Source organism: Hyperolius riggenbachi, chromosome 4 (assembly GCF_040937935.1).
Source record: "Hyperolius riggenbachi isolate aHypRig1 chromosome 4, aHypRig1.pri, whole genome shotgun sequence".
Taxonomy (NCBI): domain Eukaryota; kingdom Metazoa; phylum Chordata; class Amphibia; order Anura; family Hyperoliidae; genus Hyperolius; species Hyperolius riggenbachi.
In genome coordinates this window covers 201662287-201688685 of record NC_090649.1, presented here as the reverse complement: position 1 = coordinate 201688685, position 26399 = coordinate 201662287, and the positions used below count along the sequence as shown (strand labels likewise).

The following is a 26399-nucleotide window of genomic DNA, read 5'->3' as shown; positions in this document are numbered from 1 at the left end:
AATGTTTCACATATACAAATGTCAGAATCTGGTATTTTTCATGCTATTTTTGACTTCAAAGTTCCACATATACAAATGGCAGAGCCAAATGATAACCGCTGTACTTAAACTGTGATTTGACTAAACACCTTTCTGACCTGCTACAGAGATGTCTGCTTACGATGACGGGTCAGCAAAAAAACCCCTATTTAATACATTTATAAAAGCACTCACACTTTAGTGGCAGCATTTTATATAGAATAAAAGTAAAACGTTAGAGGCACGTTTTACTTTTATTCTGTATAAAATGCTGCCGCTAAAGTGTAAGTGCTTTTATAAATGTATTAAATAAATAAATAGGAATTTTTTTGCTGACCCGTCATCGTGAGCAGACATCTCTGTAGCTGGTCAGAAAGGCATTTAGTCAAATCACAGTTTAAGTACAGCGGTTATCATTTAGCTCTGCCATTTGTATATGTGGAACTTTGAAGTAAAAAATAGCATGAAAAATACCAGATTCAAAAACTTATAAAACAATAGGTCATATGCAATTCACTTTTTCTCTTTGTCTCATTTTCCACTGCAAAGTGCTAAAGGGTAATTTTAAATCAAAGATGAAAAATTATCTCCTAGGAGAAAATGAAAGAGAAAATGTGAATTGCATATCGCCTAGTGCCTCTTAGCCAAAATGAGGCGTTCAAATCTACTACATTTCAGGGACACTTTTTGATGGTTTTAATTGACCTGTAGAAGCAGGGGATACCGGAGAAAAGCAGTGTCTGCACCTTTTGTGCAATAAACTCTAGAAAATCCCAACTGAGTTTTTGATTACCACATGTTCTACTTCACCATAGGAGAGGTAAGATTACTATACCTCTCCTTTTTAGATTGTTTTATACCGTCTAGGTGCCTTCACCATTTTGCATTTATACTTATCACACCTCTATTTGGAAGTTGTATGTTCTGAGTAGCCCTTAAGCTGGGTCTACGCGTGCCGATTGATAAGATCCGACAGGTCCAATCTCGCTGCGGCCGATTCCCCACTCGTTCCCCGCGAGCGGACAATAGCGGGGAATCGAGCGGAAGATAAGTGGCGCCGGCGGGGACGAGCGGGTATCGAATCTGACGCACGTGCGGAGACGCGGCAGGTACGCACGGGGATGCGGAAGAGTCTATCCGGCGGCTAATCGAGCCGCCAGATCGCCCCGTGTAGATGAAGCATAATGCCTAGGAACTACCCAATCTACCAGGAGTGTGAACTTCGCAGACCCGAGCGGAGGTAGTGTATTCGCTGTAAGCTATATCATTCTGATATCAGTGTTTGCCTTTCCTGCACCCTGAAATTTGTGAGTGTATTCTTTTACACATTTATCTTGGTGTATGGACATATTGCACTATTGGCTCCTGGTATTTTTTTTTCCTTTTTGTCTTTCTGGTCCTCGGTTCCCTTGGTCCACCTCACATCAGATTTTATACATAATATTGTCCCTATCACCCAAATAAGCAATTTTTGGGGGGCAGGTCAACCTACACCAGTGTTCACACCAAAGCCTTTCAGCTGGGCGGAACGCCCGCCTGAAATTGTCCACCAACTGGCTGCCATTTGCCCTGGTATGCGGCAGAATGACCTCTTGCTTCATTACAGCGGCTGTGTAACTGCAGCCAGCCAGCTTTCACTCAGGGACACTATCTCCACCCTCCCCCCCAGCTCCTGTCAGTAGTGTGGAGGGGCAGGGAAAGCTTGGTGACGTTACAAGCAGATAACGTTTGGAGAGGACGCACTGCTCTGTTCACAGGCATGTTGCCTCTTCTCCCCCTGCCGTATAGGTGTGAAGCTTGGGTGAAGATACAGCCAGCACAGGAGCAAGGAGCAGAAGTTTGCGCTGCTCTGTTCTTTCAGGCATGTCTGCCTCTTTTCCCCCGTAATCAAGTGCCTGTAAGAACAATAATTACTCGCCCTGCTGCCTGGCCGCTGTGTACTTGAATGTGCTGCACTCATGTCCCTCTAGATAGGTGGGGTGAGGATGTTGGCTTGTGCTGTCTCCTGCTGAATTAAGAATAGATCCCAGGTCAGGTACGTATGAGAATGCACAAGGGTACAAAATAAATTAGCACTGATCAGCCCCCCGCTCAATGTGCTATATTGGGTGGGGAAGGGGGTTCACACTGGCTGCTGCTAATGGAAAAGGGGGAGTCTCCCTTTGACTGGAAAGGTCTCATAGATACAATGCTGATGGAGGGATACATTCTCAGAGTGCGGCTGGTGGATAGGGGGATCAGAGAGGTCTTCAAATCCACCAGAAGAACCCTGATTGAGAATGCCCCTCCCCAACAGCATCACTATGTTTGAGACCTCCACCCTTCCTCCATTAGTGGCAGCTAGTGTTAATCCCTTTTCTCCCACCCAGTAGCAGCCGGTGTGATTCTCCCCCCCCCCCCTCCCAGCAGGACCTAATGTGATCACCACTACCCCCCCCCCCCACCCCCTCACACACACTCTCCCCACCGAAGAGCCCCCAGCCCGATTCCCAGCAACACTGTATGATCCTTTCACCATCCAGTAGCACCCAGTGTGATCCCCCACTGAGTATGAACCCAGCGTGACCTTCCCCCACCCGGCTACTTTTTCATGCCACCCGGCTGGAAAAAATTTCTAGGGAGAACACTGCTACATGTTTGGCTTGTGGAAAACATCCTACTTTGACAAAGGAAATCCATGCAAATTATAGGGAGGACATACAAAATCCATATAAGAAGTGATCATTGATGTAACCAAATCCAAGATGAAAAGCTGTAAGAAAGCTACTCACAAAGCCATTGTGCAGCTCATGGAAGCAGCGTTTCCAAGAGTAATCCTGCTGCAGTGCAGGTCAGGAAGAAATAATAATCAATTTGTCTGTTTGCTGTAGGCAATAGCTACTTTTATTATCTGGTAATTGACACATACGGCCTGTTCTAGGCTGGTCCAGCTGACCTGTCTGTTAGAATGTAAGTATACTTGAATTCTAAGCCTCATGTACTAAAGTCTAGTAAAGACTTGAGATGCAGGGTCTCTTTAAGCATAGTTTCTCGGAGAGAAATTATGAAGTAATTTACAAGAAGCATGTTCCTCTAGAAGGACACATAATGGGTTATTAGGTCTAAATGTCCCGACATTCAGACTACGAAAAGGTAAACAGAGCCGATATTTGGAAAACATTGCATTCCGTGCATCTGGGGCATAAAGCACTGGCGCACTAGATGATGAGGTGGGTCACATGCCCATGCCCGCCAATTGTAGGCTTGGGGGTATTGCTCGGGTGATGTCAGAATTTAACTCTTTGATGTTCATATAAAAGTAAGAGATGGGATGGCAGAGGGGTCTTCTTCTTTTGCCTGCTATCCTGCTCTCTACCCTTCCTATTTAGAATAATAGCTTCATGTCTGTATGCTGTAAATATATGTGATGTACATAGGACATAGGAAAGACTGTTTATACTCTGAAGAATTCAACATGTAACAAAAGATGCCTGATTGCTGAATAAACCCCTTAAAGGTAAAGGTGGCTGTCTCTGCTCTATCTCCTGTATGCTGTAGCTGTGAGTTGCAGCTTTAATGAGTTGCTGGTGCCAGAGTAAAAGGTGTGCTGTGCTGTTGCCAATAGCAACCAACATATAGGTTCTTACCAATGTAACCTGCCCTGCACCCACCACTGGTGACTTCCTCCTTGTTGCTTTGGGCCTGCCTGCCTGAAACAGATATAGTCCTCCTACCTTGATCATGCTTCCAGATCTTGTTCCATGCCTTGGTCCAGGTGCCATTGTGAATGCTCTGCTGTTACCCTGCCACAGAGCACTTATAACTTCCAGGAAAGCACAAGTCATTTAGTAGCAAATTATAGGAACTGCAGACCAGAGCTTTTCATGCCAAATAATTAAAAAGGCTAACCTATAAGGATGTTATAGTCCCCATGTCAAAGCCTCAGCTATAAATCAACATGTTCTGGTCAACTCCCCAGTGCTGCTACGGAATTTAGTGTTCTCCTACAAACTTTCCTGCTGCCTGCACAGAACCCCTGACACATCTATTAAGTTTCTGCCTTTTTCTACAATTACTCCTCTGCCTGCTGCTCCTGTAAGGCACTCCTGGTCCCGCTACCATCTGTTCCCACCAAGAAGTTTAAAAAAAAAATATTTATTTTTTCAGAATGCATCGCCATGAGGAAAACGGTCTTCCCATCTCCTGAATCTGAGAAGTTGTTGCTGCACAAGAAGACATTTTTGGTAGAGACATTTATTTATTAGCTTTTCACAAAGAATAATATGTTGTCATCTATAACTAAAAGAAAGAAAGAAAGAAAGAAAGAAAGAAAGAAAGAAAGAAAGAAAGAAAGAAAGAAAGAAAGAAAGAAAGAAAGAAAGAAAGAAAGAAAGAAAGAAAGAAAGAAAGAAAGAAAGAAAGAAAGAAAGAAAGAAAGAAAGAAAAAAAAAAGCTTAAACCCTCCTAACCTCACATACACAGTGGTGACGTCTGGATGAAAGCCAAGAAGTTAACCAAAACAGCTTTACAGTGTGTGGAAGGAAGCTGGAAGCATCTGGAGGAAACCCACACCTGGATATTTTAACTCTACAAAATGTTATCAACCAACATATCACTTAAAAAAAAAAAGAGTGATTGTTCTTTTAGGCCTATTAAAATCTCTCCTCTTGGAGCTCTGTGTACTGGGTATGATATCCTAATAAGGACACTATGATCTTGAAGTCTGTACGTTCTCTCGTATTTGGATTGGTTTTCTTTGGCTGTTCCACTTTCCTCCCACAAAAACTCAAGCGCACACTGACTTGGCTGAAACAGTCAGTCCCTGGAGGCAATGGATTGGGAGTTCCTCCAGGACTATCACAGATGTACCGTAAATAGTTCTGTAGACTTTGAAAGTGTTAGACCTACAAAAATTCTACAAAATAAATACATTTGTAAGATACACCTGCAGATTACAGCTACAAACCATAGTCTGCTGTGTATTCGCTACAGAAGAAAACTCCTTACTTAACCACTTGCCGACCACGCACTCATACCGCACGTCGGCAAAGTGGCAGCTGCAGGACCAGCGACGCAGTTCTGCGTCGCCGGCTGCAGGCTAATTAATCAGGAAGCAGCCGCTCGCGCAAGCGGCTGCTTTCTGTCAATTCACGGCGGGGGGCTCCGTGAATAGCCTGCGGGCCGCCGATCGCGGCTCGCAGGCTAAATGTAAACACAAGCGGAAATAATCCGCTTTGTTTACATTGTACGGCGCTGCTGCAGCTGCAGCGCCGTAAGGCAGACCAGCGTTCCCCGGCCAATCAGCGGCCGGGGATCGCCGCCATGTGACAGGGGACAGCCTGTCACTGGCTGCACAGGATGGATAGCGTCATGTGCAGCCCAGATTGCCAAGGGGGACAGGGATGAGAGGGAGGGGGGGAATTTTGCCACGGAGGGGGGCTTTGAGGTGCCCCCCCCCCCCGCAACACCCAGGCAGGCAGGAGCGATCAGACCCCCCCCAGCACATCATCCTCCTAGTGGGGAAAAAAGGGGGGTGATCTGGTCGCTCTGCCTGCACCCTGATCTGTGCTGGGGGCTGCACAGCCCACCCAGCACAGATCAGCTAAAACAGCGCTGGTCCTTAAGAGGGGGGTAAAGGGTGGGTCCTCAAGTGGTTAAAGAGACACTGAAGCGAAAAAAAAAATATGATATAGTGAATTGGTTGTGTACTATGAATAATTACTAGAAGATTAGCAGCAAAGAAAATATTCTCATACTTTTATTTATAGTGTTTTTTCTAACATTGCATCATTCTATAATATGTGCAGATTACACAACACTCAGCATTCAAAATGAGTCTTTCAGAGCAGTCTGTGAAGTAATGACCTCTCCTCTGCCAGAGGAAAAGTAAACAGTCCAGGAACAATTGAGATAATAAAAGTCAGATAACAGCCCTCTCCAGACTAACAAGTCGAGAGCTTAATGGCTTGTTTGCATAGAGATAACAACTGGAGTTTCTCAACTCTTCCTGTACTGGAAACAATTAGACTGATGTATCCAGGGCTGTGGAGTCGGAGTCTGAGTCGTGGAGTCGGAGTCGTGGAGTCGGGCAATTTTGGGTGCCTGGAGTCGGAGTCGGAAAAAAATGCACCGACTCCGACTCCTAATAAATTTGTAACTGTAATTAAAATAGAAAATATGATAAAATGTTCTATTTCTCAGATAATAGTCATTAAAAATAATGTATATATACAGTAATAGCTGTGCTTAGTCCACAAAAATGAAATAAACCAATCAAAATTAGTTACTTGTGCTGCTTCAATAAAGCAGTCCCCGTATTTTTAAGGTCAGATATACATATCTGATTGTGACTGTATATATGATGCGTACACAGGAATCTCTTATATATACTAAATAACATCTATGCTGTAAGAATAAAGCCTGATGTGTAGCTGTGTCACTAATAGAGATGGTCAATGAGATGGAAATAATTCTGCACTGATGCTGATTTATGCAAATGTATGCACTCCTTTTGCTGATGAAATCAAATAATTTGATATGTTATTAAAATTTGGTTTGGTGACTACAAATTAAAGCGTACCTGAGACGGATGAAAAGTAAAGTTTTATACATACCTGGGGCTTCCTCCAGCCCCCTTCAGGCTAATCAGTCCCTCACTGTCCTCCACCACCCGGATCTTCTGCTATGAGTCCTGGTAATTCAGCCAGTCAGCGCAGTCCGGCCGCATGCCACTCCCACAGCCAGGAACATTCTGCACCTGCGCAATAGTGCTGCACAGGTGTAGTATGCTCCTAGCGGTGGAGTGTGTTCATGCGCACTACGCCAGACTGGCTCAAGTACCTGGACTCATAGCAGAAGATCCAGGTGGTGGAGGAGGACAACGAGGGACTGATTATCCTGAAGGCGGCTGGAGGAAGCCCCAGGTATGTATAAAACTTTAATTTCATCTGTCTCAGGTTTACTTTGTTACACAGTAGTACTATACTCTACATATGCACTCCCCACAGAGCTGCAGGGAATCCACTGAGAATGCTGTGCACATTGAATACAGAGGTGTTGTCTGTTTACAATCTCCTCATTCCCCTGCAGAGTACCTGCACATCATTCTTACATGTACCCACACTTACATTGCCTAGGGCCTGATAGATGTTCTTTGTTCCGGTTTGTACCTTTTACAAGTACTATTACTAAGGACTAGTTTTAGTCTAAAGGTAATAAATATAGTAGTCTACATATCCTTCTCACTTCAGTTGTCTTGTAAAATTCCTAAGCGTTGGCAGTTATGAGACGAATTTCATGTTACATACTTTTAATCAACAAAATTGTAATATGCAAATTAGAGGAGTCGGAGTCGTGGAGTCGGAGTCGGTGGAATCCTAAACTGAGGAGTCGGAGTCGGTGGATTTTTGGACCGACTCCACAGCCCTGGATGTATCTGATCTTAATGTTTTATTTCTTAGCTGTACTACACATACAAATCATAATATCATAATTTTTTTTTTCGCTTCAGTGTCTCTTTAAAGTAAATGTTTTCATTTACTATTATAAAAAACAAAAGCTCTTCTTGTTGCACTTCTCAGGTTCCATACACTTATGTTGAGTCAGAGCATTCTACATGTGAAGTTTGATGTTAACGCTTATATTTGAAACATTTTAAACAATGTTCATAAACTACGGATTTTAAAATTATCACAAAAGGATCTAGTCATTTTTTGCATGTTTTAAAATGTTCGATTATTTCGGACCAAGAAAACGCATTTTTCTCCCTCAAAAGTGTGTGTGTGTGTGTGTGTGTGTGTGTGTGTGTGTGTGTGTGTGTGTGTGTGTGTGTGTGTGTGTGTGTGTGTGTGTGTGTGTGTGTGTGTGTGTGTGTGTGTTCCAAATAATACATTTGGACCGGCGCAACCGCGTGCACTCCACCATACCAACTGAGCGGTACCATCTTTATGTTGGGCCAGTGATTGGCCCCAATGACGGAGGCATAGTCCCGCCCCCGAAACCATCGTCTCCAGTTAACAAAGCAGAGCAGCAGTGATTGGCGGGACTAGTTGCAACACCCCACCTGAATGTATCATTAAAATTTGGGGGGACAGCGGCCAAGCGGTGTCACAAGGGCCCATTCCCAAGAAATTTCATGATGAAATCAATCGGGAATAGGCCTGCAGTGTATGAGAAGCCAACAGATCTCTCTCTGATCAGATCGATCTGCCCATACAGATGTATGGGCACCTTTATACTTCCTTGAAAATTGTGGCCTTGACTGCTATGCCGATTAATCTTTTGCCAAATACAATAAAATTATTGGAGGCGAATTTTGATTTTAAATGGGGTAAGAACACATTGAAATATCTTGGAGTTTTTCTTACACCGTTATATCGCAATCTTTTTGCAGTTAATTATCCCCCCTGTTCCATTCCTTAAATAATCTGCTTAAAAATTGGTCTCACTATAAGGTCTCATGGTTAGGACGTAGCCTGGCCTGTAAAATGATTTTACTTCCTAAAGTGCTCTATTTATTTTGTATGTTACCCCTTACCCTCACAAAAAAAAAGTTATTAATCCTATGCAATCGCAAATTACCGTATTTCGCGCCGTATAAGACGCTCCGGAATATAAGACGCACCCAGGTTTAGAGGGCAAAAACCAGGAAAAAAAAAATACTAAACCTGGTGCATCCATATTCCAGGAGCATCTTGTACATGTCCTTCTGTGTGTCCTCATGTGTGCTCCTGTGCCCCCCATATCCCCGTGTGTCCTCATGTTATTTTTATTATTTATTGTATTTATAAAGCGCCAACATATTACGCAGCGCTGCACAATAGATAAATGGGTTAACATACAGGTAGAACATACGGAAACTCACAACAAAACAAGATCATGCAAATGATTTGATAACAATACAGTGTCATAGGTCAAGATAAGAGACTGTTCGAGTATACAAGAAGGGTGGTTGTGAGTAAGATCGCATAATCAAGCTGGATACATTAGGGAGGAGGGCCCTGCCAGAGGCTTACAATCTAAAGGGTGGGGTGGAGACAATAGGTGCGTCTTTTGAGAGGGGGTCTAACAGAACATATTATGATGCTGGTGTAGGGGGGTATGCGAGCGTGAAGAGGTGAGTCTTGAGAGCTTGTTTGAAGGTATTAAAGGTGGGGGCGAGTCTGACGGCTGGTGGGAGAGAGTTCCAGAGAGTAGGGGCAGCCCTGGTGAAGTTCTGCAATCGTGCGTGTGACTGAGTTATGCGAGGTGCGACTAGGCGCAGGCCATTGGAGGATGGGAGGGGGCGGGCTGGTATGTGCCTGTGGACCAGATCAGATATGTAGGTCGGGCAGGTCTTGTGCACTGATTTGTAGGCCAAGCACAGGATTTTGAAATTGATCCTAAAGTTGATGGGGAGCCAGTGTAGTACTTTACAGAGCGGAGTTGTAGAGGCGCTGCGGTGAGAAGAATGTATCAGTCTGGCTGCCGCATTCATTACCAATTTAAGTGGGTCAGTACGGTTAGAAGGGAGGCCAGATAAAAGAGAATTGCAGTAGTCTAGGCGGGAGATGACAAGGGCATGGATAAGGAGTTTAGTGGTGTCAGGGGACAGGTAGGAGCGGATCTTGGAGATGTTGCGGAGGTGGAAGTTGCAGGATCTGGCAATACCTTGGATGTGGGCTGTAAAGGAAAGTTCAGAGTCCAGAGTAACGCCTAGACAGCGGGCTTGGGAGGTAGGGTGGATAGTAGTATTTTCAATAGTGACGTGCAGATCTGGGAGGGGTGCAGCTGTGCGGGGTGGGAATATTAGAAGCTCAGTCTTGTCCAAATTAAGCTTCAGGTACCTGGCAGCCATCCAGGAGGAAATGGATGTGTGGCAGGCAGAGACTTTGTCCATGGTAGAGGAGGAGAGATCTGGGGTGTGGAGATATATCTGGGTGTCGTCGGCATACAGGTGATAATTGAAACCCATGGAGGAGATGATTTTGCCAATTGAGGCAGTATAGAGTGAGAACAGTAGTGGTCCTAGGACGGAACCTTGAGGAACACCAACTGAGAGGGGTGTCGGAGTGGATGAGGAGCCATTGAAAAATACTGTGAAGGAGCGGTTGGAGAGGTAGGAGGAGATCCAGGCTAAGGCTAGGTCCTGAATGCCCATTAGCTGCAGGGAGTGGAGGAGGAGGGAGTGGTCGACAGTGTCAAATGCCGAGGAGAGGTCCAGGAGGAGCAGGATGGAGTATTTACCTTCGGCTTTGGCAAGGGCGTTTACCACTTTGCCCCCATGTGTCCTTCTGTGCCTCCCATGTGTCCTCCTGTGTGCCCTCATGTGCCCCCCATGGGTCCTCATGTGCCCCCCATGTGTCCTTCTGTGTCGTCATGTGCCCCCCCCCATGTGTCCTCCCTGTGTGTTCTCATGTGCCCCCCATGTGTCCTCCTGTGCCCCCCCCCATGTGTCCTGTGTGTACTCATGTGCCCCCATGTGTCTTGCTGTGCCCCCTCATGTGTGCTCCGGTGTCCCCCATATGTCCTCCAGTGCCCCCGTGTCCTCATTTGCCCCCCCCCCCCGTCTGAGTCTCTTGGCCCCCCATGGAGTGTCAATAGCGGCGGCAACTTACCTTTGGCAGGCTCCCGTGCTGATCCTAGATCATTGCGCTGCCCCCCGCTAGCCTCCTCTGCCTTCCCCCTGCTTATCTGCCCCCCCCCCCCCCCCGGGTGTAGGAACAAGTATTGGTAGCTTACCTCCGCAGTGCAGCCGCGATGACTGCAGACATCCGTCTTCTAGGCACTTCTCGCTCTAGTGACCGGCTTGAACTGATGACGTGCAGTTCAAAGCCGGTCACTAGAGCGAGAAGTGCCTGGAAGATGGATGTCTGCAGTCATCGCGGGCGCACTGCGGAGGTAAGCTACCAATACTTGTTCCTACACCCGGGGGGGGGGGGGGGGGCAGATAAGCAGGGGGAAGGCAGAGGAGGCTAGCGGGGGGCAGCGCAATGATCTAGGATCAGCACGGGAGCCTGCCAAAGGTAAGTTGCCGCCGCTATTGACACTCCATGGGGGGCCAAGAGACTCAGGCAGGCGGGAGGAAGGCAGGCACAGAAAGGCAGGGAATTGCCGACGTGGCAGCGGGTCGCGGTTCGTATCGGCGGGCGTTATTAAGTCGGGGATTCCCTGCCTTTGCCGTATAAGGCGCAGGGACTTTTTCTCCCCATTTTTGGGGGAGAAAAAGTGCATCTTATACGGCGACAAATACGGTAATAAATATATTTGGGATTCCAAACCGGCTAGAGTTAGGGCACATACTTTATATAGACATCCTTTTCAAGGGGGTATAGGTCTACCCAATCTATGGTACTATTACTTTTGCTTCGAAGTTAAATCAAATTCTAGACTGGGGCCTTGCTGCCTCTCCTCCTTTTGATGCGGTGGCTGTTCGCCCTTATTTTCTTTCTCATCTTATTACGGTGGTGACTAGCTGGGATACACTTCCCCTTGCCAAACTTAATAGAAAATTGTGGTCTTATAGTTGTATCATTCTATTTGTTTGACAAGCACACAAAAATGCTTTGAAAATAAAGAAATTGTCAGCTCACAAGGGCAGTAATCCTGATGGCTGGGACCCACTAGGGGTCAAAAATCACCTTTGAAACGGCTAAATTTTTTTATACTGATCTTCACACTAAACAACCATCGCTTTCAGGGAATTAAATTTTGAACCCTGCATTCCCTGAATGAAATAACTGCGTTAGATAGTTCCACACTTGTGCTGTACACCTCCAATACACTTTGCACCCATAATGTGTATTCATTTATACAGTGCTACAGCAGGGTAAAGGGTCTATGTAAATTGATAATTACACTTTCTACAGTTAGCTAGCAAAATCAATTAACCCTTTGCACACATGCTCATGCAAATACTCAATGCAGACCAGCTATACAGGAATCACTACCACCCGTACAGTAACGTTAAAAGCAGAGGTACTAGTTAACAAAAAAATACATTATTTTGCATAGCCACACACGCCAGGTAGAGGCACCCCTGAATTTGTAAATGACCTAACTCTGACCCTATAACATACATAATGCAACATGCAAGCACACCAAACATACAACCAGGTGAGCTGTGTAAATTCTGACAGTGGTTATACAGGAAAGAAAGAGAACACTCCCCCATAGCACCTCAATTTTAATTTTACTGAAGGTAGACATTTAACCAAGGATTGAACTTCATCCCAATCAGTAGCTTATACCCCCTTTCCCATGATAAATATTTACCTTCTCTTGAATAGACCATCAAGGAATTTTATATGGCTGATATTGTGGTGAAATCCCTCTCACAGTGTGATGTCATGACAAAGGGCCTAACAGTTTGCGGTCTGTGAACCTCGTTGCACTGTGGGAAATAGCTTTTTCCAACTGCCAAGAAAGCACTACCCCCTCTGTGCGTAGAGCTCTCAGTAACTAACATTCCGTGCAGATCACCTGACAGAACTAAAGATGTCACCACCAGTGATACATTTCAGAATGTAAGTCATGGAGAGGAAAGATTTTACAATGGGCAGACACTGACTAATCCATAAATAAATATTGTAAAAAAAAAAAGCAATTTTGTTCATTATGTTATTGCACTACAGTTCCTCTTTAAAGGACTTACGAGGCCAACGGTGGAAGAAAAGTGAATTACCTGTATCGTTGTTTCAGGCACGGAGGACGCCGTCCACGCGCGAGGGGTTGGCCCTAGAGCTGCGCAGCCGCACTCATGGCCAGGCGGACTGCGCAGCCGCGGCCAGAGGAAGCGGCCATCTTTCGTGAGGCAGGAGAGCCCGACCCGGGCTGTGGGGTCGGGAGCCGGCCAGGGGGGATAATGAGCGGGGGGGACCCGGCGGATCGGCACGGAGGGCGCGGACGGCGTCCTCCGTGCCTGAAACAACGATACAGGTAATTCACTTTTTTTCCACCGTTGGCCTCGTAAGTCCTTTAAGTGCCCTCACTTGAGCAGATGAGCATGGATTATGGGTATTTTGATAGGAACTTATTGATAAAGCCAGAGAAGTGCATCAGCTATTACTGACCGTCATATAGCGGGGAACCTTCCTAAGCACAGCGTCTTCATCTGTTGTCCCATTTGGTCCTGTAGCTTCTTTCCTTCTCTTGCGAGAGCCCAGTTTTGTAGTGTTTTGAGGCTCCATTAGTGTAGTGTGAGGGAGAGACTTGTAGAGGCTTAAATAAATATTTCATATGGGTTTCACGCTCCCTGTGAACGAAAGGAAGGTCTATAAAACCAGTTTAGGCAAAAAACAAAAACCCCAGCATGCTAGTGACGCTTTGCTACATTCTTCAACTACTTCCTGTATTTGCATGGGCCAAGCCCTTGCTTGCAATGAACTCTATTCACAAAACTTCTCATAAATGACTTATCACCCAAATGATAAAAAAAACATTTCAGCACATTTACAAGCAAAATAATTGCTCAAAGTAAGTTGTTCCTGATTAACTTAATTTTAATATTACTTTTCTTACCTTAATTATATTATATTTTTGCTCTTTGGGAACTTAAAAAAGTAACATAGATTACGTGAAAACAGAAGAAAAACCTTTGTGAATCATGCCCATTGTATCACAGTATTGCTGTATATTACCATGCTATATCTTTCAGGGGTGTGCTATAAAGTTATAAACAGATGTCATATTTTCCGATTGTTATCTTGCGTGAAAAATCTAGTGGCAGTAAAGCGCAGTAGTGTGCAATAAACTGAACCAAGTTCAAGCCAGTGGTGTGCCACCTTCTGTGAACATATAGCTGCACTATGTGGGGGCAGGAGTGCACTGGCATTAGCTCTCCTTGCACTGATTGAGCTCTCCTAAGTCCTGAGGTATATCTGTGCGCCATTCACTCTTGCACTTTCAATTTTACTATACTGTGATTCCGTTGCAGCTTAGTTATGATATTGTCATTGATTGCACTTTATGTATTGGTTGTTTGTTTATCCATTGGCACTAGTGCACTCTCTTGTACCCAGTATGCATTTATCTTTTGCTCAGGTTTTTCAGTTTGCGATTGTTTTGGTTTATATTATATATATTATATATTCTAATGCATCCTGTTTAACCCGATTAATTGGGTAAAAACTCAACAGGTAAAAAACAACAGTTCTCTGCAGTTGGTTTGTGGACAGTCATGGCTAAGACAAATGAGCTCAGTGAGGACCTGTGGCTGCACATTGTGGCTGCTCACAAGTCAGGAAATGGCTACAAGGCCATTTCTAAAAGTTTTCAAGTTCCAGTGGCTACAGTACAAAGTATTATTAAAAAATACAAGACATTCCGCCGTGTGGAAAATCTCAGAGGACTTGAGCCAAAAGTGACACCTGTGCTGACCAGGAGGATCGTGAGAGAGGTGAAAGAATCACCACCAAGGCCATCCAGGTGAATCTGGGCTTTGCTGGTGGCAATGTCTCAAGGCAGACAATCCAACGTACACTGCACACTGCTGGGTTCCACTGACGCAGACCAACTTGGACGCCACTTCTCCAGATAAGGCTTCCTTGGCCTTTGCAAATGCTCATCTGGACAAAGAAGGAGACTTCTGGTCTTCTGTGTTATGTTCAGATAAACCAAAAATCGAATTGTTTGGTCACAATGATGTTTCCTTCATTTGGCGTAAATAAGGAGAAGCCTTCAACAAAAAGAACACCATCCCCATTGTCAAACGTGGCGGTGGAAACCTAATGCTTTGGCCGTGTTTTTCAGCCAATGAACCAGGGAACCCAATCACAGTAAATGGCACTATGAGAAAAAACATGAGGATTCTCAACGACAACATCAGGCAGTCTTCAGAGAAACTTGGCCTTAGGCACCAGTGTAAATTCAGCATGACAATGACCCAAACACACACAGCAAAAGTGCTGAAAAATGGTTAGCAGACAACAACATTAATGTTTTGAAGTGGCGCAGCCAGAGTCCGGACTTGAATCCAATTAAGAATCTGTGGAGGGAGCTAAAGATCAGGGTGATGGCAAGAAGACCCTCCAACCTGAAAGATTTGGAGCTCATTGCTAAAAAATACCTGTGGAGACATGCAAAAAGCTGGTCTGCAATTATAGGAAGCAGTTGATTGCTGTAATAGCCAATAGAGGCTTTTCTATTGATTATTGAGAAGGGTATGAGTAAATTTAGACTGGACACTTTTTGCTCAAATGTAAATAAAAGCGGATACATTTTTCCCACAATAATGCCTCTTGCACATCATCTTGTCTTTTGGGAGACACCTAGGTAATTTCCCATAAAAAAAAAATCACTTGCTGGAGGAGCGTTGGAAGGAAACAGAGCCTGGTCATTGTATACAGAACGTGCCTCTGTGTCCTAATATCAAATCCACCTCAGGTTCTCTTTAAAGTGCTTATACATAACATATGTATTGCACTGTCCACATTTTGATTTTAGTGATCTTTCTATAGTTAAAAAAAAAAAAAAAAAAAAAAAAAAAAAAGAGAAAATCCAAAGTATTCTCAATTTTTAACTGTGTCTATCTTGAAGCCAATCCTGTTGTCATTTCCTCCCTTAGGCCTGGTGCACACCAAAAACCGCTAGCAGATCCGCAAAATGCTAGCAGATTTTGAAACGCTTTTTCTTCTTTTTCTGTAGCGTTTCAGCTAGCGTTTTGCGGTTTTGTGCAGCGGTTTTGGTGTAGTACATTTCATATATTGTTACAGTAAAACTGTTACTGAACAGCTTCTGTAACAAAAACGCCGGCAAAACCGCTCTGAACAGGCGTTTTTCAGAGCGGTTTGCGTTTTTCCTATACTTAACATTGAGGCAGAAACGCATCCAAAATCCCCAAAAAATGCCTCACCCCGGGAGGATTCGTTTCTGCAAAACGCCTCCCACTCTGGTGTGCACCACCCCATTGAGATACATTGACCAAGCGGATCCGCAGCCGCAAGCGGCTTCAGAAACGCTGAAAAAGCCGCTCGGTGTGCACCAGCCCTTACTCTCCTCAGACTGATTGTGCACGCATTGCCCGCCCTGCTACCATTCTTCAGGCACTCCCACCCAGCTCTGCAATAGAAAGTGCATTGTCTCAGTATGAGAAATATTGGCCAATCAGAAAGGAACAGAGGTGTGACAGGGGAAACCGGGGGGGGGGGGGGGGGATTCGAAACTGCTGTCACATCGTTCCCGCTACACGCCGAATTTCGATTTCGTCCGATCCCGTTGATCGCTCCGTGCGGAAAATTACCGTCGATCGCCCACGGGTAGGGAGCGCGTTGCTAGCGGCGTTCGAGTGCCCGACGACCGACGCAATAGAGCCCGCATACATTACCTGCTCCGCCGGCGCAACTCACCCCGGTCACCGCGCTGGTCTCCGGGTCTTCACTTCTTCCTGCCCGGCAGGAAGTTTAAACAGTAGAGGGCGCTCTACTGTTTAAACTTCCTGCCGGGCAGGAAAAAGTGAAGCATGCCGGGGCCGGAGACCAGAGCGGAGAGCGGAGACGGAGAAGCGGTGACCGGGGGCAGTCGAGCCGGCCGGAGCAGGTAATGTATGCGGGCGGGGGGAGCGGCGGCAGCACCACCACAGATTGTGAACGGTTTCAGGCTGAAATCGGTTCACAATCTGTTTGCTGTAAGGTAGCCATACGATCCCTCTCTGATCAGATTCGATCAGAGAGGGATCTATCTGTTGGTCGAATCTGATGGCAAATCGACCAGTGTATGGCTACCTTCACACTTTAAGTCAAAATTTGCTAGTGGTATGATTAATTATGGGCAGCACTGTATATATTACATAATTAAAACTCTGTTTACCAATGTCGGGCGTAGCCTATTCAGAAGTGCTTGTGAACTGAATCTTGCGGAATAATTACCCTCACAACACAACAGAAGATAAGAGTGTTGTACATGCAAAAGGGAGTAAACCCAAGCATACAATGACCGTAGTTAACATTAACATGCTAATAGAAAAATAAACAAACCTTTGTGTGATTTCAGAGTCTGCTCAGTGGGCGCTGCAGCCCTATTGCCTATCTGCAACACAAGAAACATACAGATCATAAGATAAGAACTTGAACTTGCATGAAATGTTTCCTTTTACACAATACCAGTTGCTTGTCAGTCCTGCTGATCTCTTTGGCAGCAGTACTGGCTGAATCACAGACCTAAAAACAAGCATGCAGCTAATCCAGTCGTACTTCAGTCAGAGCACCTGATCGGCATGCTGGTTGAGGAGATGTGGCTTAAAGTATTAGAGACCAGGGCTGTGGAGTCGGTACAAAAATCTTCCGACTCCAACTCCGACTCCTCAGTTTATCAAACTCCGACTCCGACTCCAACTCCGGGTAACCAAAATGACCCCGACTCCTTAGTCTAATATTTAACAGGGCTGTGGATTTTGTACAAAAAATCACCTGACTCCCGGCTCCTCAGTTTATGAAACCACCGACTCCAACTCCTACTCCAGGTGCACAAAATTGCCCCGACTCCGACTCCACAGCCCTGTTAGAGACACGGGATCAGTAGGAGAGTCAGGCAACTGGTATTATTTTTAAAAGGAAAAATCCATATCCTTTTCGGTTTAGGTTCCCTTTAAAGGTAAACAGAATGAGAATTAAGAATGATCTTTATATGATATGATAAACATAGATGGATCTTTAGAACTTGAAAATGTGAAGGTTGTCTGTAATAAAGAAAGTTAACTGATTGCTGTAGTATTCAGCATCTAAATGGCAACACAGTTATCTGCTGAACAGCACACAATACAGATCAAACTACGCTGAAAATTCATCACTTGTACATGTTTCTGAGATGCTCACATAAACCAAGTTATCTTGCCCAGACAATTCATATAGGTACAAGTATGGGCTCCAGACCACTACATAATTACTGTAGCCTCTATCCACAGAAAGTTAGCAGCATCTCTTCCATTATTTGGTAGTTAATATACTGCAGTGTAGGGTATTTCCACACCCATGTGTCTGCTGACTGCATTTTACTTCATTACCTCACATCATCAAAGGCTTTAAAATGCAGATCAGGACCAGAAAATCTAGTTAGCCCACATGAGGGCATACTCAAAAGTAATCAGATACAAAGCTAAAAGTATTTTCTGAAGGCTCTGATGAGGATAGCCTTGGCGTGTCTTCCTGGAAAGTAGACTTGATGTGACTTCCAGGCAACAAGGGTCACATCCAGACAATAAAAACAAAACCGCAGAACTGGACTTGTGAGATGAGGAATAGCAATTTCTAAAAGTGGGAATACACTGTACGGGATTTTAATAGAATAGTTGTTATAGCCATTCAAAGCATCAATGAAATGAAAAAAAAAAATAAAAAAAAAATGGATGCCTTCTTGATTGATGCTCGCTCATTTTAATATGCGAACACTGACCAGGAAAAGGCATACTTCCTGTAATTGATGAATCAGGTGGGGAAGTGTGTGGCAAATAAGAGGGCAAGGCTAAATTAGCTTTGTATTGCTCTGTACAAAGCTGGCGCCTGGAGCAGTTCAAGGAAAGATGTGATGCAATACATAATATGGCAAAGGTTATATATAATTATGTAGACGAGGTTTCCCCACATCTCTATATTGTATTCCTAGTTTTATACACGTACTTTATTTCTTGTAAAACCTATAACCCTTATAACCCACTATACTTTAAAGGGACACTGAAGGGGGGGGGGGGGGGGGGTCAGAGGAAAATGAGTTTAACTTACTCGGGGCTTCTAATGGTCCCCCGCAGACATCCTGTGCCCGCGCAGCCACTCCCAAATGCTCCGGCCCCGCCTCCGGTCCACTTCTGGAATTTCAGACTTTAAAGTCTGAAAACCACTGTGCCTGCGTTGCCGTGTCCTCGATCCCGCTGATGTCACCAGGAGCATACTGCGCAGGCCCAGTATGGTCTGTGTCTGCGCAGTATGCTCCTGGTGACATCAGCGGGATTGAGGACATGGCAATGCAGGCGCAGTGGTTTTCAGACTTTAAAGTCTGAAATTCTAGAAGTGAACCAGAGGCGGGGCCGGAGCATCGGTGAGTAGCTGAGCGGGCACAGGTTGTCTGCGGGGGACCATTAGAAACCCCGGGTAAGTTCAACTCATTTTCCTCCGACCCCCTACAGTATCCCTTTAAACACAGTAAAGTGGCCCTACATAGGCTATGCGCTTGAGGCCCCTTGCACACATAGCACATCACGGTACGCTCTCCCGCCCAGCTCGCTGCAATGGTTATTAATCTCAATGAGGCCCAATGCACACCAAAAACCTCTAGCAGATCTGCAAAACGCTAGAGGTTTTTGAGGCAGATTTTAGAGCGATTCTAGGCATGTTTAGAGACTTTTTTTTGGAGCGTTTTTGTGTAGCAGATTACAAATATTGTTACAGGAAAAGCTGTTACTGAACAGCTTCTGTAACAAAAACGCCTGGAAAACCGCTCTGATCTAGTGTTTTTCAGAGCAGTTTTCCACTTTCCTATACTTTAACATTGAGGCAGAAATGCCTCAGAAATCTAAAAAATGCTTCAGCCCCCGAGTTTGTGTTTCTGGAAAAAACAAACCACTCTGGTGTGCACCAGCCCATTCACTTTCATTAGTCAAGCAGTTTTCCACCTGAAAGCATTTTAAAAAGCGCTCCAGAACCGCTCCGGTGTGCACCAGCCCTAAGACAGGCTGCAGTACCGCCATGTGACATAAGAAGTCCGGCCAAAGCAAAAGATGTAGAGCGCTGCCGAGCATACCATTTGGAGCGCAACTCTATGGGAGTCAATGGCACAGCAACAAATTTTATAGAATGTCGCGGTGTGGCAAACATATTGGTGAAATCCCGATAAGCACTTCCTGTCTGGAGGTGTGTACATGTCTGGGGAATCAGACAGTTAATATCGAATACCATTGGCTTACACATTGGGGGGTGGGGCCACACAGATTTCCCTGTCGTTGCAGTCTGCCGCAGGGGATAAAATACCTGCAATGGTGTGGTGTGATGCGCTGCACCATATGTGAAACTAGCCTAAAGGCACCCATGGATCTAAAGGTGGTCATACATGCTTTAATATTTCCAGCAGATTTAATCACCTTTACGAAATTTGCCATACATTTTTTGACCAAAACAATCCAGAAAGACAAACAGATATAAGGGCCAACTTCCAACACTAAGCACTCCCGCCACCGATATTTGCACCACCTTTAACAGTTAGTTATTGAGCACCACCCGTGCCCAAATTACACAGTGGGCGACGCTATATAAGCAATGAACATTGCAGTTGATGCTGTCCCCCATCTTGCTAAACGGCCACCAAGGCCAAAATTACCTGCTGCGGTAGCTGGCTGCCCTTATCCATTTACTTAGCTACTGCTTGCTATCCAAAGTAATGATGCCTGAACCCCAATCAACACTCAACACAATATGCTTCCTGAAGATCATTTCACTTACCTGCTTTCTGTACCTGAGTAAGTCGACATACAATCTTTCTCAAGCAGGGACTTCTCACCACAGCTGCTGCCTGGGAGCTTTTTGTGTGGTTTACTGCTTGAAAAAGCAAACTGCAGGCTGTATGAGGTCCAGGAGACAGGCTCACAAGGAAATTAGATTTCACACAAGGCAGCAGGGGGCTCATCAGGCAAGCCAGGGAATACAACAGATAACAGGAGAGTAAACAGACAACCCTGATGTTGTCAGTCTGCAAATACAAAGCAGCTTCTTTCCAGTATATGGGACCAAGGTCAACCCCCACTTATAAGGGTTTATGGTAGGCATATGCTATGCAAAGATTTTAGTAGATCAGACAAGGAAAAAATTGTCAAAAAGCACTCTCAAGGTACCCATACATCAGACGATGTATGGGCAGATTGCCCAAGAAATCGATCCAGAATCAGCCTTGTGACGCCTCGCTGGCTCAAAGCTTCTCCTCTCCCCCGGTGCACTATACATTACCTGTCCATGTCTGCCGCTTGTCCACCGGTGGCTCTGGGTACCTGCGTTCATACACCAGCCCCACGTGGTTGCCAGAGTAATATGGAAACATGCGCGACATCACACTCATGCCCATGTGTACACCAGCAACCACATGGGGCGCGTGTATGGACAGAGGACAGCGCCCGGAGTCATCGGTGGACAAGTAACGTAGGCAATGTATAGTGCACTGGGCACCAGAGGGCACATTACACATTAGGGGGGAAAGCGTCGGGGGTTTCATTGTGTTCGTCCCGATGTCGCTTGCCATTACCACCGTGCACCTTAACGACCACTACGGCACAACATCTTGCAGCATGTCCGTCTGCTTAATGCAACCAATTTCAGCCCAGAATTGGTTGCATTGTCGATCGGGCATGCAGTTGGCGGCCCCAATCTTCATCAAATTTGATTATAATCAAATTGAATGGTTGATCGGCTGCCAAGTCACCTGATGTAAGGTCACCTTCAATCAAATTTTTAACAATATATTGTTCGAACATGGACCACGTATGTCCATTCTTTTATTGCACATGCAAAAGTGAGAGGGGAGGGGGTTGTCTTTTCAATGTATGTATAGCTTTGTCCTGCATCATAGTACACTATCATTTTTAATTGATTAGGCTGTTGTGCAACCTGCTGAATGTGAACAGTGTAAGACTTTTAGTGTTCTAACACTGATGGGGAAAAGCTGTTCTGTGTCAGATCAAGCTGTAACACATGCGGGGGATAAAGGAGTTTACCTCCTTAGCGGCATGATTCTTTCCAGATTATGGTTTCTAAAAGCAGTACAAGGTTTTCTCTGGAAAGAATCAGACCGTTACCTATAGCCAGCCTGAGACCCCCCCCCCCATATAGGCAGCCAGAGAGAGAGACCCCCCAGTATAGGCAGCCACAGAGATCTCCTCCCAAGTTCATGCAGTCAGAATGTTCAGGTAGAGAGTTGCCAGTTCAGGTAGAGAGTGGCCCCAGTACAAGTAGCCAGATTTTTCACCCCGTTACGGGTAGCCAGAAAGTGACCTCCCCTAGTATAGATAGCCTGAGAGGTCCTCAAAGTATAGGTAGGCAGAAAATGCCCCCCACCCCCTTTAATAGGTAGCCAGAAAGTGCTCTCCCCATTACAGGTAGCCAGAGAGACCCCCCCAAGTGCAGGTAGCTGGAGAGCGCTCCCCTCTCCTCCCTCAGTATAGGTAGTTAGGAAGTGCCTCTTCCCCCCCTCCTGTTCAGTGTAGGTCACAAGAGTCCCCCCTATGCAGAGTACGCAGCAAAGCCCGTAGATCATTCTACAGTACTCCCTGGGATCTGGCCAAATGCTGCAATTCTTCCTCCTGTCTTCTGGGTGGCACTCCATCTCTATGCAGTGATAATTTGTGATCACGGCATCGTGACATGGAGAAAATTGGCTGCTGCTGCTGGATTCCGAAGAGGTGAGTGATACTAGAGCTCTGCATCACTCTGCATACAGCCCTCCCAGTGGTACCCAGAAGTGTAGCTCAGGGTTATCGCTAATTGCTGCTTAAAGTAACCCTGAGCTACAATCAGGAATACAGCGGGTGGGCAGGAGTCCCCTGGAGTATACTGGAGGAATTAATTGACGAGTGCCATTGTTTCGCTGAGATAGAGTGTGTCCACATACAATTAGGTCCCATTTCCACTACCTCCTAATATGCAGTACTTCCCCACATGCGAGCCAGATGAGGAAATGCTGCCTATTCAGACGAATTAATTGCTGTCCGAATCACGTCGGTGCAATTCAGGGTGGCAAGCTGCAGTTTTCTGAAGCATGCATCCGATTCCCTATATCTGTGCATGGCATGGCTATAATGATTCGGCTAAAGTACAGGTGCCACGTCCAATTCAGAAATGGATGCAGAACTCTGTGGAAATAGGCCCTTACTACCACCCACAGTGTCTGGAAATGATTCAAGGCCAAGTGCTGTACTGGCTTATGCTGCTACTGCTATGGAGCCTGACATACACACAGATTCTGAGCAGTGACTGCCCCAACCCGCCACCTAAGCGAAGAAAGACTAGAGTAGTGGTGGTCTTACAAATAGCCCCACCATTCGTAATCATAATTTCGATTATGACTTGCTGGCCGCGGCAGGAGGGGGGGTTAACTTACTCATGTCAATGCCTATAGTTGATGCGGTCCACGCCGTGTTCAATCCCAGCTGCGTCACTTCCATGTTTTCTCCTTCAAACTCAAAAGGAGAAAGCATTGGCGTGACATGGATCGCGAGTGAACGTGACGTGGCATGGTTTAAAAAGGAAGTAAATATGGCATCCTCCATAACTCCCTCACTACAGGGAGCCATTTAATGCTGCCAAGGTTCCAGCAAGTTCCCTAAAAAGCTTATAGGGGCTACAAATCGTAAGGTAATATTTGATAGCATTCAGATGCAAAATGACTTATGAAGTGCTGATAGATTATATATGAATGGTTTACTCAGAGTAATCTAGCTGCTTAGCAAAGATGTCCTTCGTTTTAAAGAGACTCCGTAACAAAAATTGCATCCTGTTTTTTATCATCCTACAAGTTCCAAAAGCTATTCTAATGTGTTCTGGCTTACTGCAGCACTTTCTACTATCACTGTCTCTGTAATAAATCAATGTATCTTTCCCCTGTCAGACTTGTCATCCTGTGTCTGGAAGGCTGCCAAGTTCTTCAGTGTTGTGGTTCTGCTATGAACTCCCCCTTCCAGGCCCCTCTATGCACACTGCCTGTGTATTATTTAGATTAGGGCATCTTCTCCCTTCTCTCTTATCTTTTACAAGCTGGATAAATCTTCCTCTGAGCTGGCTGGACTTTCACATACTGAGGAATTACAGACAAAGGCAAAGCTATTTGCAGGAAGAAACGAGCAGCCTGAAACTTCAGTGCATGAGAGATGCAGGGGGAAAGAAACACACAAATGATCTCTTGAGATTCAAAAGGAAGGGTGTATACAGCCTGCTTGTGTATGGATGTATTTTCTATGTGTGGACATACTGTACATCAACCTACTTCCTGTTTTGGTGGCCATTTTGTTTGTTTACAAACAAACTTTTAAAAACTGTTTTTAACCACTTTTAATGCGGCGAGGAGCGGCAAAATTGTGACAGAGGGTAATAGGAGATGTCCCCTAACGCACTGGTATGTTTACTTTTGTGCGATTTTAACAATATAGATTCTCTTTAAACAAACTCACTGAAAATAAAAGTGTAAGATTGTTTTCTGAGTTAAGGTGCCCATAGATTACTCTGGACTTGGCAGCTGATCGACTATCAGATTTGATAATTCTAATCAAATCAAATATGTGTGCAGCCAAGAGCACGCCCGATTGACAAGCCAAAATTGGTCACATATATCGATCAGACATGCTGGAAAATCTCGAGCAGACATTCTTGAATGGGTGCATGGCAGTGAAGGCGTGCGATAATCACGAATGACGAATGCCACGGAAACCCCCGGCCGCTCCTCCCCCCCCAATGTTTTACGCCTACCGGTGCCCCGTGCAGTTATACTTTACCTGTCATACTGCCTCATAGTGTCTGCCGCACCTCTGCATTCTAGCCCCACATGACTACTGACATATAGTACGTGGGGTGCGTGTTGTCCAGGGCTGTGGAGTCGGAGTCGTGGAGTCGGGCAATTTTGGGTGGCTGGAGTCGGAAAAAAATGCACCGACTCCGACTCCTAATGAATTTGTAACTGTAATTAAAATAGAAAATATGATAAAATGTTCTATTTCTCAGATAATAGTCATTAAAAATAATGTATATATACAGTATATATACAGTAATAGCTGTGCTTAGTCCACAAAAATGAAATAAACTAATCAAAATTAGTTACTTGTGCTGCTTCAATAAAGCAGTCCCCGTATTTTTAAGGTCAGATATACACATCTGATTGTGACTGTATATATGATGTGTACACAGGAATCTCTTATATATACTAAATAACATCTATGCTGTAAGTATAAAGCCTGATGTGTAGCCGTGTCACTAATAGAGATGGTCAATGAGATGGAAATAATTCTGCATTGATGCTGATTTATGCAAATGTATGCACTATCTTTGCTGATGAAATGAAATAATTTGATGTGTTAAAATTTGGTTTAGTGACTGCAAATTAAAGGGTACCTGAGACGGATGAAAAGTAAAGTTTTATACATACCTGGGGCTTCCTCCAGCCCCCTTCAGGCTAATCAGTCCCTCGCTGTCCTCCACCACCCGGATCTTCTGCTATGAGTCCTGGTAATTCAGCCAGTCAGCGCTGTCCGGCCGCATGCCGCTCCCACAGCCAGGAACATTCTGCACCTGCGCAATAGTGCTGCACAGGTGTAGTATGCTCCTGGCTGTGGAGTGTGTGCCTGCGCACTACGCCCGACTGGCTCAAGTACCTGGACTCATAGCAGAAGATCCAGGTGGTGGAGGAGGACAACGAGGGACTGATTATCCTGAAGGCGGCTGGAGGAAGCCCCAGGTATGTATAAAACTTTAATTTCATCAGTCTCAGGTTTACTTTGTTACACAGTAGTACTATACTCTACATATGCACTCCCCACAGAGCTGCAGGGAATCCACTGAGAATGCTGTGCACATTGAACACAGAGGTGTTGTCTGTTTACAATCTCCTTATTCCCCTGCAGAGTACCTGCACATCATTCTTACATGTACCCACACTTACATTGCCTAGGGCCTGATAGATGTTCTTTGTTCCGGTCTGTACCTTTTACAAGTACTCTTACCAAGGACTAGTTTTAGTCTAAAGGGAATAAATATAGTAGTCTACATATCCTTCTCACTTCAGTTGTCTTGTAAAATTCCTAAGCGTTGGCAGTTAAGAGACGAATTTCACGCTACATACTTTTAATCAACAAAATTGTAATATGCAAATTAGAGGAGTCGGAGTCGAGGAGTCGGAGTCGGTGGAATCCCAAACTGAGGAGTCGGAGTCGGTGGATTTTTGGACCGACTCCACAGCCCTGGTGTTGTCACATCACACACGTACCCCAAGTTCTTTGCAGTAAACACACTGCATGCAGTGCGTTATGATGCCGCACCCCATTATACTGCAATACCACACTCCCACCCAGCTCTGCAGTAGAAAGTGCATTGTCTCAGCATGAGAAATGTTGGCTAATCAGAGAGGAAGAGAATTGTGGGAGGGGAAACCAGGAGGGATAGAGGCTTCAGCCAATCAGGCTGCATTAGTTATGTCTGAGGGGAAAGTAAAAAAGAAAAAAACAAAACCCAGCATGCCCTGCAACTTCCTTTGTGCAGCATATGTACCAAATAAGAGCCAGGTAAACTAGGAAATTATGTACTACTTGTGACCTTAGGCCGTTTAAAAATGGGCTAGGTCTTACTCCACGCGACCGCCCGCACTCGCAAACACGGCCGCCCCTTCCGTGTCTGTGTCCCTCCCTGCACATGGGCAGTGCTACAAAACATACACACAGGGACATGGGACGCAGAGACACTTGGGTTTTATTATAG

General features: G+C 45.2%; 1 protein-coding gene across 3 annotated transcripts in view; it reads right to left on the bottom strand.

Moving 5' to 3' along the window:
* PCYT1A (phosphate cytidylyltransferase 1A, choline) overlaps positions 1-26399 on the bottom strand; it is a 68122-nt gene that overhangs the window by 25782 nt on the left and 15941 nt on the right. For all 3 annotated transcript variants that reach the window (XM_068281232.1, XM_068281233.1, XM_068281230.1), the window contains exons 2-3: positions 16947-16998; positions 13047-13228 (exon numbers count right to left, since the gene is read on the bottom strand). In XM_068281232.1, coding sequence (XP_068137333.1) covers positions 13047-13163 — 117 coding nt within the window. In that variant the 5' untranslated portion in view covers positions 13164-13228; positions 16947-16998. The remainder of the gene's footprint in view (positions 1-13046; positions 13229-16946; positions 16999-26399) is intronic.